The sequence below is a fragment of the Primulina eburnea genome, chromosome 9 (genome assembly GCF_022965805.1).
Source record: "Primulina eburnea isolate SZY01 chromosome 9, ASM2296580v1, whole genome shotgun sequence".
Taxonomy (NCBI): Eukaryota; Viridiplantae; Streptophyta; class Magnoliopsida; order Lamiales; family Gesneriaceae; genus Primulina; species Primulina eburnea.
This window is the reverse complement of record NC_133109.1, coordinates 15,252,099-15,265,071: the sequence shown is the minus strand read 5'-3', so window position 1 is coordinate 15,265,071 and position 12,973 is coordinate 15,252,099. Positions and strand designations below refer to the sequence as shown.

General features: G+C 34.9%; 1 protein-coding gene across 1 annotated transcript; it reads left to right on the top strand.

The window, feature by feature from the left end:
* The first annotated feature begins 1,291 nt into the window (after positions 1–1,291).
* Positions 1,292–5,780, top strand: LOC140841305 (autophagy-related protein 16-like). Its single transcript, XM_073208604.1, has 5 exons — positions 1,292–1,504; positions 1,665–1,791; positions 2,110–2,291; positions 2,544–2,739; positions 4,614–5,780. Coding segments are annotated over exons 1-5 (1,530 nt in total). The 5' UTR covers positions 1,292–1,502; the 3' UTR covers positions 5,637–5,780.
* The last annotated feature ends 7,193 nt before the right edge of the window (positions 5,781–12,973 follow it).

The following is a 12,973-nucleotide window of genomic DNA, read 5'->3' as shown; positions in this document are numbered from 1 at the left end:
AATAGACATCCGACCAAGCCTATATTGAATGTCTTCTTAAATGCTTCATTAAATACAACATTATGGTCGTACTACGATTTACAAGTCTGTCTTATCACTAACTTTGTCGGATCAACTTTATCTCATTCGTGCACCACCTGACATATCCATGATTACAAACCAAGTCGACCCTATAACGCCGCCCGATCTTTCCCTTCATTATCCGGATAAAAGGTCATATCCTCGAGACAAGTACCCTTATCTGGACCTAGTTTCCGTCTTTTGGCTCCAACTTAGTATCTTCTTGAATATTAGACTCCTCAAATCATGTCCGAGCGGCATTGCCACTCATCTGAACTTGGGGCCCGAGCCTATGAATTTTCTTCCAAGACACCGTCAACCACGTTACTGTATGCTTGATTACAATAGTCCTTATGGCGAACCAAATCTTTACTGTCATAGCATCATCTTGAGCCAACTCCCGGAACTCGGTCACCAAATATCTGAACTCATCTATTCACCTCGACTCGGAGATTGTCGGAATATTTCACCCTACTTTGTGGGGTATTGCACCATGAGAAGATCAAAGATCCAATTTTAACCTCACATATGTGGGGTCCACCAATTCATATGCGGGGTCCACAAATTTCTTTAAAATCAACGGTCCAGATCCTGTGGAGGCACTGCCCCCACAGGTAGCATCGACGCTACCGAGATTGTCCAATCTCCTCCTCCGTGGATGTAATTTATCCGAGTTTTTCTTTTTATATAGCCCTGAGAACTTGGTCTAGGTCCTAGCGAGGCTCGGAGCTAATTTCAAGTTATTTTAAAAATACTATGAAACAATGTTAATTTTTTTTAAGTTTCATGTAATTATAAGCCCTAATTTTTTAAAGAATATATTTGATTTCACTTATAAGGTTTTTAAAGAGTTTACGAGCTCTAAATAATGAGATAAAAAAAATTGACAAAAACTTGTGTGAACGGTCTTACGTGTCGTATTTTGTGAAACAGATCTCTTATTTAGGTCATCCATGAAAAAAGATTAATTTTCATGCTAAGAGTATTAATTTTTATTGTGAATATCAATAGGTTGACCCGTCTCACAGATAAAGATTCATGAGACTGTATTACAAGAGACCTGCTCAAAAAATTTATAGAGGTTACAAAACTAATCATTTAACTTGTTTCGAAAATTGTTAAATATTTTTTTTTGAAGAGAAAATATTATTAAATTTGCATGTACTAGAATTGTAAATTTACATTTTAAAAACGAATAAATAATTTGCAATTGAAAATGAGTGTGTCCACGTTAACTTCTTAGTCACCGTGCGGAGTCGCAGCACCGTATGGTCGAAGCCTCCGATCTAAATCCAGAGAATATCTTTTTCCTTTTGCAAAATTTTACATCTTTTTAAGAATTAATTAATTATCCGCTAATCTGTAATGAATGCTTGGAAAAATCCACAAAATTTTTAGTAAAATCACTGAACGATTCGACGATCGACAAAAGCGACGCCAAAATGTAAGTTTCCGAACAAGTAGTTGAGCAGTGATTGCATGATTTCATTTTTTCTCGGTATTGTTGATCCTCGTGGGTTTTGGGGTTTCTGGGTCTGATTCTTTCTCCTCAATTAATCGTACTGTTGATGACCCTTTTCTTGTTTTTGTTTCTGCTCTAACAGGGTGCAAGAAGAAATAGCAGTGGAAGCAATAAAACATGCTTTACGAGCTCTTAAGAAGCGGCATTTACTAGAAGAAGGCGCTCACTCCCCTGCTTTCAGCGCTCTCTCTCGCCCCATTCTGTCACAGGTTGTGTTCTTGATTACAATTGCGATTAAGAATGTGTTCTTTGCATATTTGAATGAAAGAGGGGTGGGTCCTTTATTTTTTCTGTCAGTGTTTTAGAAATATTCAAAGTTGGATAGCTTTTCCAAGCTTCTTGCGATTAAATTTTTCAACCCATCATAATGAATTTTTTTGATGTTCTGGATTTTCTTGGCTTCTAAATTTCGTTGTGGATGCATTGTGAAGGGAACAGGAAGGAAGGAACGTGTTTATTTACATGTATTGGTACTCTAGTCCTCGTAAATGAGTTTGGGCTGAATTTTTTTGATGTTGTAATTTAAGGGATCGGAGTGGAAAGAAAAATTTGAAAATCTTCAGGTTGAGATCCACCAATGCTACAAAGTACAATCTCGACTTTCGGAACAACTTGCGATTGAAGTGGCTGATACTAGAGCTTCAAAAGCTTTGCTGCAAGAGAAAGAATCCATGATATCTGAATTGCAAAATGAGGTTAATCAGTCAAGGTTTCGATTTCTCATTCGTACTCCATTTTCTTTCTTGTTTCTGGCCGTAAAAGTATCATAAGTATGAGTTGTGAATGCCCCCGGGACAAAAAATTATTCAAATTTACTTGTAATTTTTTCGAATATCTAAATATTTTCACCCCAAATGTGGCAAATGGTCCTCAAAACTGGCCATCGCCCGAGGCCCCACTGCTACCATCCCTGAGTTGTTATTGAATCTATTTCTCAGCTTTAACTCTTTATTGTTCGCAGGGATGAATGCTCTCATTTAGCTGGTGTGTTAGAAGAGAAGACAAGGGCCTTAGAACTGTTGATATCTGAGCACCAGAATCTTATAGAACAACTCAAAGCAACCAGACTAATAGCTGACAATGCTGAAGCAGAAAATAAGACATTGATCGATCGTTGGCTGGTGGAGAAAAGGAAAGATGCTGAACCCATGAATAAGGTATTACAGTGTCATTTTCAAGCTTAGATTTATTGTCTTTTGTACTTTATTGAATGGAGTATGATTAACCGCCGACACAAAGAGTGCCATTGGGTTTTATTCAAGGTTGTAAATGGCGGGAGGCGGTGGCGGGTCGGTCACTACCGCCTCGGCCGCCTCGGCGGTGCCCAGACGGTGCCTAGGTGGTTGAGTTTTTTTAAGTAATTTTTTTATAGATAATCATGCAATATAATCATTTTTATATAAAATGTGCAATTAAATAATGTTTCATGACAAAATATAATATCATCTAGATAATGTGCAATTAATAAAGATTCATCATCATATTAATGTTATTGTGCTAACAAAATAATATAATTATTTTTACAAAACAACAAAGTTTAAATTTCAAAGTTTCAATCAATTATCCATCATTAGAACAAGTAGTAGACTAAACATAACTAATCTTTCAAATCATCTACATATGCACCATCTACTACATCCATAACCCTCTCATTATTCTGACTACTGGAGGCAGTAGGCGGCGGCGGGGCGGATTGTGTGTGGTGGTTGAGAGTTAAGAGTTGAGAATGAAAACCAAAAATAAAATAAAGAAATTGAGATGTATTAGGGTTTTAATATTTAAAATTAGTTGACTTTGACTAGATTTTTAAAATTGTTGACTATGTTTTTAAAATTGTTAACAACCTAAAAATCTTGACTGCCTCGCTCGCCGCCTCGCCTGCCTCGACCCGCCTGCTCGCCGCCTCGACCCGCCTCTCCAACGCCGTCTAGCTTGGGCCGCCTAAAACACCTGCCTCATGCATAGGCGGTGCGGTCGAGGACCGCCTACCGCCTAGGCATGTGCCTAGGCGGCCGCCTCGACCGCCATTTAGAACACTGGTTTTATTAGATTTAGTGGAAGTTTTACCAGCTTTTCAATTAATGGAAAGATAGCCACGTACACAAAATTCCACTGATATCTTTAAAGTAATTTTAGTAAGTGCGTATTAAATTTATTTGGCTCAGTGAATAGCCTTGATGGAAAATATAAAAAACAGTAAGTAAAGTTCAGGATACAATTAATGATTGAATAAAACTGCACGGATGATCCTTAATGATCAGATTGAACTGGTAAGTTGTGTTTGAGAATGTGCAGATAGACATGGTAAGCGAGTTGAATGCTTGAGAGTTTAATGCTCGTAAATGTTTAAAGTGTCAAAGTGTCGTGAATACCGATGATTTCATTCTTAAATACTTGATATTCCGATGTTAAATTCTAAAAAAGTGGATGTCATACTCTGCTTGTGTGCATAAATCCAACTTTTGCTGGGCTCCTTTCCAACTATAGTACTTGTGCATTTGATATTCTCTGATAAGCACTGGCAAATTTGTGAGAAGTACTGCAAACTTGCGAGATGTATGTTCCAACGACTTCTTTAAAATATCTAGTCCTTTTCACACGTCCAGCCGAGTTTCAGATAAATCAGCTAAATTTCATTTTATCTTGTTTTAGCTGGGTAATACTTCACTGGTGTGTAGCTTAGCTTTTGTAGAACTTTTCAATATTTGCTCATTTGATATTTCAGTTGATATAGTAATCCAGAATGTTGTACAATTATGTCCCCTTATTTACTTAGTCTTTAGCAGCTGGGTTCATCCAGCTAGGTCAATATTTTTGTTGTCATCAAAACTTAGTTTGTTCCAACTACTTGTTTGTTTTGGTAACTATTAAGGTTCATTTTGTTTTGATAACTATTAAGGTTCATTTTTATGCTCTATTGATCATCATACCAGACTTATTTGCTTGTTTCAGTGTTATTTTCCTTCCTACTGATTCTGCCCATTTGCCTGCGTATATTTAATAGCATGCCCTTCTTGTGATCTTATATTAGACGAATCCTATTTATGAAGACATGCTGGATCACGTGAAGGGAAACGATATACAACAAATCGCCCGTCAACAAGTGGATGGTGTTGTCCGTCAAAGTGAAGAAGGTGCTGAGTATTATGTTGAGTCGGTGATTCCCACTACATGCAAGCGAACAATCCCGGCCCACGAAGGAGGTTGCTCCTCGATATTTTTTGAGTATAATTCTGGTATGTTGGTTAGTGGGGGTCAGGACAAAGCCATCAAAATTTGGGATACCAATACAGGGTCGTTAAGTCGTACGCTTTATGGTTGTCTGGGCTCTGTTCTCGATCTTTCGGTCACCCACGATAACAAAGCTGTCATTGCAGCCAGCAGTGCAAATACCTTGTACGTTTGGGATGTAAATTCGGGTCGAGTCCGACATACACTCACTGGCCATGTAGACAAGGTCTGTGCCGTGGATGTGAGCCGAGTGTCAAATCGCAATGTCGTGAGTGCTGCTTATGACCGTACGATAAAAGTTTGGGATCTTCAGAAGGGATACTGTGTCAACACTCTAATATTTCACAGCAATTGCAACACCCTTTGTTTTAGCATAGATGAACAAATTATTTGTTCGGGCCACATGGACGGGAATCTCCGACTATGGGATATTCAGACGGGTAAACTTCTGAGTGAGGTTACTGCCCATGCAAATGCTATCACATCTCTGTCATTGTCTAGAAGTGGAAGTACAATCTTGTCCAGTGGAAGAGACAACTTACACAATTTATTTGATATCCGTACTTTTGAAATATTTGCCACTTTGAGAGCAAACGACAATAGAGTGGCATCTAATTGGAGCAGATCTTGTATCAGTCCTGATGATGGTTATGTAGCTGCTGGATCTGCTGATGGATCAGTACATGTTTGGTCGGTAGAAAATGGGAAAATAGCGAGCACTCTAAAGGAGCATACGTCTCCTGTGTTATGCTGTTCATGGAATAATCTTGGGAAACCTTTGGCTACCTCGGATAAGAATGGTGACATATGCATTTGGACTTGATGGTTTTTCCTGAAAATTCGATGTTCGTCTTTACATGGCGATGGTTGACGAAGACTTCTTAACTGTAAGGTGTGATGCTTCCTGAAGATTATACAATACTTGAGTGTAAATATATATGAATGGTTATTGAGATTGTTCATTTTTTGTCCTTCATTATTATTTTAAAGTTTCTAATGATTATTTTTTGAAATTTCTCCAATGTAGAAACCCACCCTGCTTCATTCATTTTCTGCGAACTATCATTTTTACATTTATATATGTTATTTTGTTTAAAAAAAAATATAATAATGTTGTGATAAAAGTAAAAATTTATGGTAAAAAGTAAAATCTCAAACTCTCAAAATTTATCAAACTACACACTTTATAATATTTTTCTCTCTACTCAATTGTAATTTTCTTTACAAATGAGAGATCTATTTATAGAGTTTCATTACACATAATCCAAAAAATAAAATACATAATTACCTACATCATCACACACAAATTTCTAATTTTACAACTCTTATTTTCAACATTCAAATATTCAACTATTACTTTTCAATATTCAAATCATTTATTTTCAACACTCCCCCTTGTGATGATGATCATGATACGATGATGTCTTCATTACGTGTTTTGTACTGCCTCGTTAAAAACCTTACTTGGAAAAACCCATTGGGATAAAAACCATAGTAAGGGAAAAAGAGTGCAGTCACGTAACTCCCCCTGATGTTGACATGAACAATTCTTCACAAATTTCGTAGATTGCGCATCCCAATATTATATATGTGCTTTCTGAATATTGACGTAGGAAGTGCCTTTGTGAAGAGATCTGATGAGTTTTCACTTGATTGAATGTAACAAACATCAATACATTTATTCTTCTCAAGCTCCTTGGTGAATGCGAAGAACTTAGGAGGAATATGTTTAGTTATGTCGCTTTTTATGTATCCTTCTTTCATTTGAGCAACACATGCAGCATTATCTTCATATAGTATCACAGGCTTCTCATCGAATGATAATCTGCATGACATTTGGATATGTTGGGTCATTGATTTTAACCACACACATTCACGACTTGCTTCATGTAGTGCAATAATCTCGGCATGATTTGATGAAGTTGTTACGAGCGTTTGTTTCTGTGAACGCCAAGATATTGCAGTGCCTCCACGAGTAAATACATATCTAGTTTGGGAACGTGCCTTGTATGGATCAGATAAGTATCCAACATCAGCTTAACCAATTATACTTGGATTAGCATATTTTGAATACAAAAGTCCCAAGTCTGTCGTTCCTCGTAGATAACGGAATATATGTTTAATTCCGTTCCAGTGTCTCTTTGTTGGATATGTGCTAAATCTTGCCAACAGATTCACGGCAAAAGATATATCAGGCCTTGTACAATTTGTAAGGTACATAAGGGCACCAATGGCACTTAGATATGGTATTTCTGGACCAAGAATATCTTCATCATCTTCACATGGACGGAATGAATCCTTTTTTATGTTTAATGATCTAACAACCATTGGAGTACTTAAAGGATTTCCTTTATCCATATTAAAACGTTTAAGGATCTTTTCTGTATAATTTGTCTGGTAAACAAACATTCCACATTCTTTTTGTTCAATTTGTAAACCCAGACAATACTTGGTTTTTCCAAGATCCTTCATTTCAAATTCTTCCTTCAAGTATGACACAACTTCTTGAATTTCCTTATTCGTTCCAATGATGTTTAAATCATCAATATATACAGCAATAATTACGCATCCGGATGTTGTTTTCTTAATGAAAACACAAGGGCATATTGAATTATTTACATATCCCTTTTTCATCAAGTGATCACTTAGTCGATTATACCACATTCGACCTGATTGCTTTAACCTATATAATGATCTTTGTAATTTCACAGAATAACATTCCCTGGGTTTTGAACTTTGTGCTTCAGGCATCTTAAATCCTTCAGGGATTTTCATATATACATTACTATCAAGTGGTCCATATAAGTAAGCTGTAACAACATCCATAAGACGCATTTCTAAATTTTCAGATACCGCCAAGCTAATCAAATACCGAAACATAATTGCATCCATCACAGGAGAATACGTTTCTTCATAATCAATTCCAGGCCTTTGAGAAAAATCTTGTGCAACAAGTCGAGCTTTATATCTTACTATTTCATTTTTCTCATTTCGCTTTCGAATAAAAACCCATTTGTATCCAACAGGTTTTACACCTTCAGGTATAAGAACTATATGTCCAAAAACATTACGTTTATTTAGCGAATCTAATTCAACCTGGATGGCATCTTTCCATTTTATCCAATCCTGCCGATTTTTACATTCACCAAAAGATTTTGGTTCATGATCTTCGTTATCATTTATGATGTCGATTGCCACATTATAAGAAAATATATCATCAATTTCATCTATATCTTTTCGGTTCCATATTTTTCCAGTATTAATGTAATTGATAGAGATTTCATGATTCTCGTCAGTTTGTGGTTCTGACAAAACATTTTCATCATCATGTGTTTCTTCAGGAACACCATTCTCTATTTTGTGATCATCATGTGTTTCTTCAGAAACATCATTCTTTATTTTGTGATCATCGTGTTTCTCTATGAATTTTCTTTTTCGAGGATTTTTATCCTTGGAACCGACTGGCCTTCCACGCTTCAGGCGTTTAATGACATCATGAGTATCTTCCATTTGTTTTCTTTGGAATTTCAATTCGAGCAGGGGCATTTGCAGCATGTATATATGATTTAGTTACCCCTTTTATGTCTGCAAATGCATCTGGTATTTGATTTGCTATTCTTTGCAAGTGTACAATTTGTTGTACATCTTTTTCACATTGTTTTGTTCTTGGATCCAGATGTAACAATGATGATACATACCATGTAATTTCATTTTCGGTATGTTTCTGTTCTCCCCCTAACATTGGGAAGATTTCCTCATTAAAATGACAATCAGCAAATCGTGCTGTGAACACGTCGCCTGCCTGAGGCTCAAGATATCGAATGATTGATGGACTATCATAACCGATATAAATTCCAACCTTTCTTTGAGGTCCCATTTTCTTTCGTTGTGGTGGTGCAATAGGCACATACACCATACATCCAAAAATTCTCAGATAAGAAATGTTTGGTTCTTTACCAAATGTAAGCTGTAATGGGGAGTATTTATGATATGCACTTGGTCTGATGCGAATTAATGAAGCAGCATGTAAATTACATGTCCTCATATAGAAATACGGAGCTTTGTTTTCATAATCATTGGTCTAGCAATCATTTGCAGACGTTTAATCAATGATTCAGCCAATCCATTCTGTGTATGTATATGAGCAACAGGATGCTCAACAATGATTCCCATAGACATACAATAATCATTGAAAGTCTGGGAAGTAAATTCACCAGCATTATCAAGTCTAATTTTCTTGATTATATAATCGAGAAACTGATTCCTCAATATTATTATTTGAGCAAGTATTCTTGCAAATGCAACATTTCGAGTTGACAATAAACATACATGTGACCATCTGCTGGAGGCATCAATCAATACTATAAAGTATCTGAATGGTCCACATGGTGGATGAATTGATCCACAAATATCACCCTGAATACGTTCAAGAAACATTGGTGATTCAGTTTGGATTTTGACTGGTGATGGTCTTATAATAAGTTTTCCAAGAGAACATGCTTTATATTGAAACTTATTATTCTGAAAGATCTTCTGGTCTTTAAGTGGATTACCATGTGTATTTTCTATAATTCTTCGCATCATTGTTGAACCAGGATGTCCCAATCGATCATGCCAATTGGTTAATATCGAAGAATTATCAACTACCATGTTTAATTCAATGGGACTTATATGTGTATAATGCAATCTAGTAGGGAGCATTGGTAGTTTTTCAATCACATATTTCTTTCCTGATTTATATGTGATAAGACACATATATTTCTCATTCCCTTCATTCAATGTTTGAGTATCATACCCATGGGAATATATATCATTAAAACTCAACAAATTTCTTTTCGATTGTGGTGAATATAAAGCATCATTGATAAAAAAATTTGTACCATTAGGTAACAAAAATTGTGCTTTACCACATCCTTTAATCAAGTCTACAGGACCTGATATTGTATTCACCGTTGTTTTTGTTGGTTTTAGTTCCAAGAAATATCTTTTATCTCGGAGGATAGTGTGCGTTGTACCACTATCGGATATGCAAACTTCAGCTTTGCTCATAGCATTTTCCATATTTGAACTTCAAAAAAATATGCAATGAAATAAATTACTGGCAATATATATTTAAATATAACACATATCATAATTATACAATAAAACATTATTCTATGAATACATGAAAAATAAATTATTGTACATTTATATTCTACCATTATATTGTTCATTTTCAGAGAAATCGTTGAGAAAATCTGCAGCATCAATATTGTTCGTTTCTATCCCACCAACATATTGATCATTTCCAGAGAAATCATTCATAAAATCACCAGCATTAAAATGAGTTGAATCACTCAAACGGTCACTGCGTTCAGTGAAGTTGGTCTCCTTTTCTTTCCCCTTTAATGATTCTTTATAAAGTTTACAAAGGTGCTCAGGGGCTCGACAAACTTTGGACCAATGTCCTGGAGTACCACATCTGTAACAAGAACTTTCATATCTTTTTGAGTGATTCTCATTAACACTTGTATCCTCATGATGCTTTTTCAGTGGATGGTTTGGGACGCTCTTTTGAGATGAGTTATAAAAATAACTATCTCTATTATTTTCAAAACCACGGCCGCGTTCACGACCACGACCAATTCCACGTCCACGTCCACGACCTCGACCTCGACCAAAACCTTGTCTTTGAAATTGATTTTGGTTTCCAGGTTTAAATTCATTTTTACTTACAGCATTTACTTCTGGAAATGCTGTTGATCAAGTGGGTCGGGACTGATGATTTCTCATTAATAGCTCGTTGTTTTTTTCCGCCACAAGAAGACAGGCGATGAGTTCAGAATATCTCGCGAATCCACGTACTCTATATTGTTGCTGTAGAGTAATATTTGATGCATGAAACGTGGAAAATGTTTTTTCAAGCATCTCAGATTCTGTGACCTCATGTCCACAAAATTTTAATTGCGAGATTATTCTATACATCGCCGAATTGTAATCACTAACTTTTTTAAAGTCTTGGAATCTCAATGTATTCCATTCATCCCGGGCGGTCGGAAGTATATCTTCTCTTATATGTTCGAATCTTTCTTTTAATTCCATCCACAAAGTCATGAGATTTTTTTCAGTCAGATATTCACATTTCAATCCATCGTCGAGATGTCGACGCAAAAATATCATGGCTCTTGCCTTTTCTTGTGACGTGCATATGCCATTTTCTTTAATGGTCTCGCTTAGACCCAATGACTCAAGATGCATTTCTACATCTAGAGTCCATGACATATAATTCTTTCCCGTGATGTTGAGCGCAACAAATTCGAGCTTTGTTAAATTTGACATGGTGGTACTAAAAAAATTACGATGCATTTTATTAGTTAATAAATATTGCAATACAAAGTAACGGATAAACAACAAGTACAAGTATTTGTAAAAATAAAGAAAATGTACGAGGAGGATATTCTCCAATAAATACAAGACTCGTGAGTATGATAACCAAAATAATTAAAAATATCCTTGAGAAAGCCATCTTTTTTTTTCTTCGAAAAATTTGATGATGAATAATTTTTAGAGAAGAAGAGAAAGTTGGAGTGATTGAATGTGTTTGTGAGATCATATTTATAGGGCAAAAATTAGCCCGTTTTTTTTTACTATTTATGATCGTTGGTGTACAAAAAAATAAAGGTATGTATTTGTATAATTTTATGGTAATAATATGATATATATAATATTAGACATGTTTAAATAATTATGTATATCATATCATAATATTATAATGAGTGTCATAATTTATTTTGTTTAAAAACCTTATAGGCTTTTATACTTGTCGTATCCCTTACCGGGAGTGTGGGATGTCGTCTTAACATCTTCCCAGGATTTATAACAAGTTTATGAAAAATGTATTTTTATTATTTCTAATAATAACATTATATTGTATATTAAATAAATACACAATAAATAAATAACAGTAAAATAAATATTATTACTTTTGTTACATTTTTCTTCTGTTTGGAGCTTGGAAAAGTATGTAGGACTTTTAGAGCTTCGTGCTAATAACGTGTTGTGAAAAATTAAAAATTTATGGTAAAAAGTAAAAATCTCAAACTCTCAAAATTTACCAAACTACACACTTTATAATATTTTTCTCTCTACTCAATTGTGATTTTTTTCACAAATGAGAGATCTATTTATAGAGTTTCATTACACATAATCCAAAAAATAAAATACATCTGTAGACAATTAAATTGTTGTCTATGAAATTATGGCAAGTACAAAGTAATATTAAATATAAAAAAAATCTATTTATTGAGATATTAGATTCCTACAAAAAAATAAATAGTTAATTGATATTTTAATATATTTTGTGTGAGCAAATCAAGATTTTAAATCAAGATTGCAATCTTGTGCTAAAAAGAGAAGAAAATACTAACATTTTAGTATTAAAATCCAATATTGCATAAGATGGAAAAGAATACTAATATTTTTAGTATTTGAAATCAAATACTATGGTTAATAGAAATAAATCATCAAATCAATCATGAGGGGCCAATCAAATCACGACACCTCATCAAATGAAAATGGAAAGAATTTGCATCCTTCGGCTATAAATAGAGGAGCGGAGGGGCAAGGAAAACACAACACAGAAGGAAAAGAAGTAGAGAAGAATTCAAGGCATAAATCCTCTCAACTCAAGCTCTTCAAACTCAAGAAGATCAACGAAGTTCAAGGCGTGATTCAAGGCGTTCGTCGTGTTCTTCCTCAAATTCATTCAAATTCAAAAAAATCTTGTTCTTCATCAAATTGAAGATAAACAAATTCAAAGCACGATTCACGGCGTTCATCACGTTCTTCTCAAATTTTGAAGGTTAATTCGATATCAAGGTTTTGACCCATTGAATTAACGTTATTGAAGAATCAAATCACCTTCTACAAAAATCAAATACTCAAGAAATTCAAATTCTACAAGAGATCGTCATTGAAGAGAATAATCAAGGGATCATTTAGAGATTGCATCCACAAAATTTTATTTAATTTCAAAAATTCGAATTGTATCGTTATTTCTTTTGCGATTTTGCGAAATAAAGAAATTTGCGTTACAAATTTCTGGCACGCCCAGTGGGACCTCTCTACCCTTCATCTCTTCTCTTCAACCAAAAAAGACAACATGTCGGTCGATGATAAAAT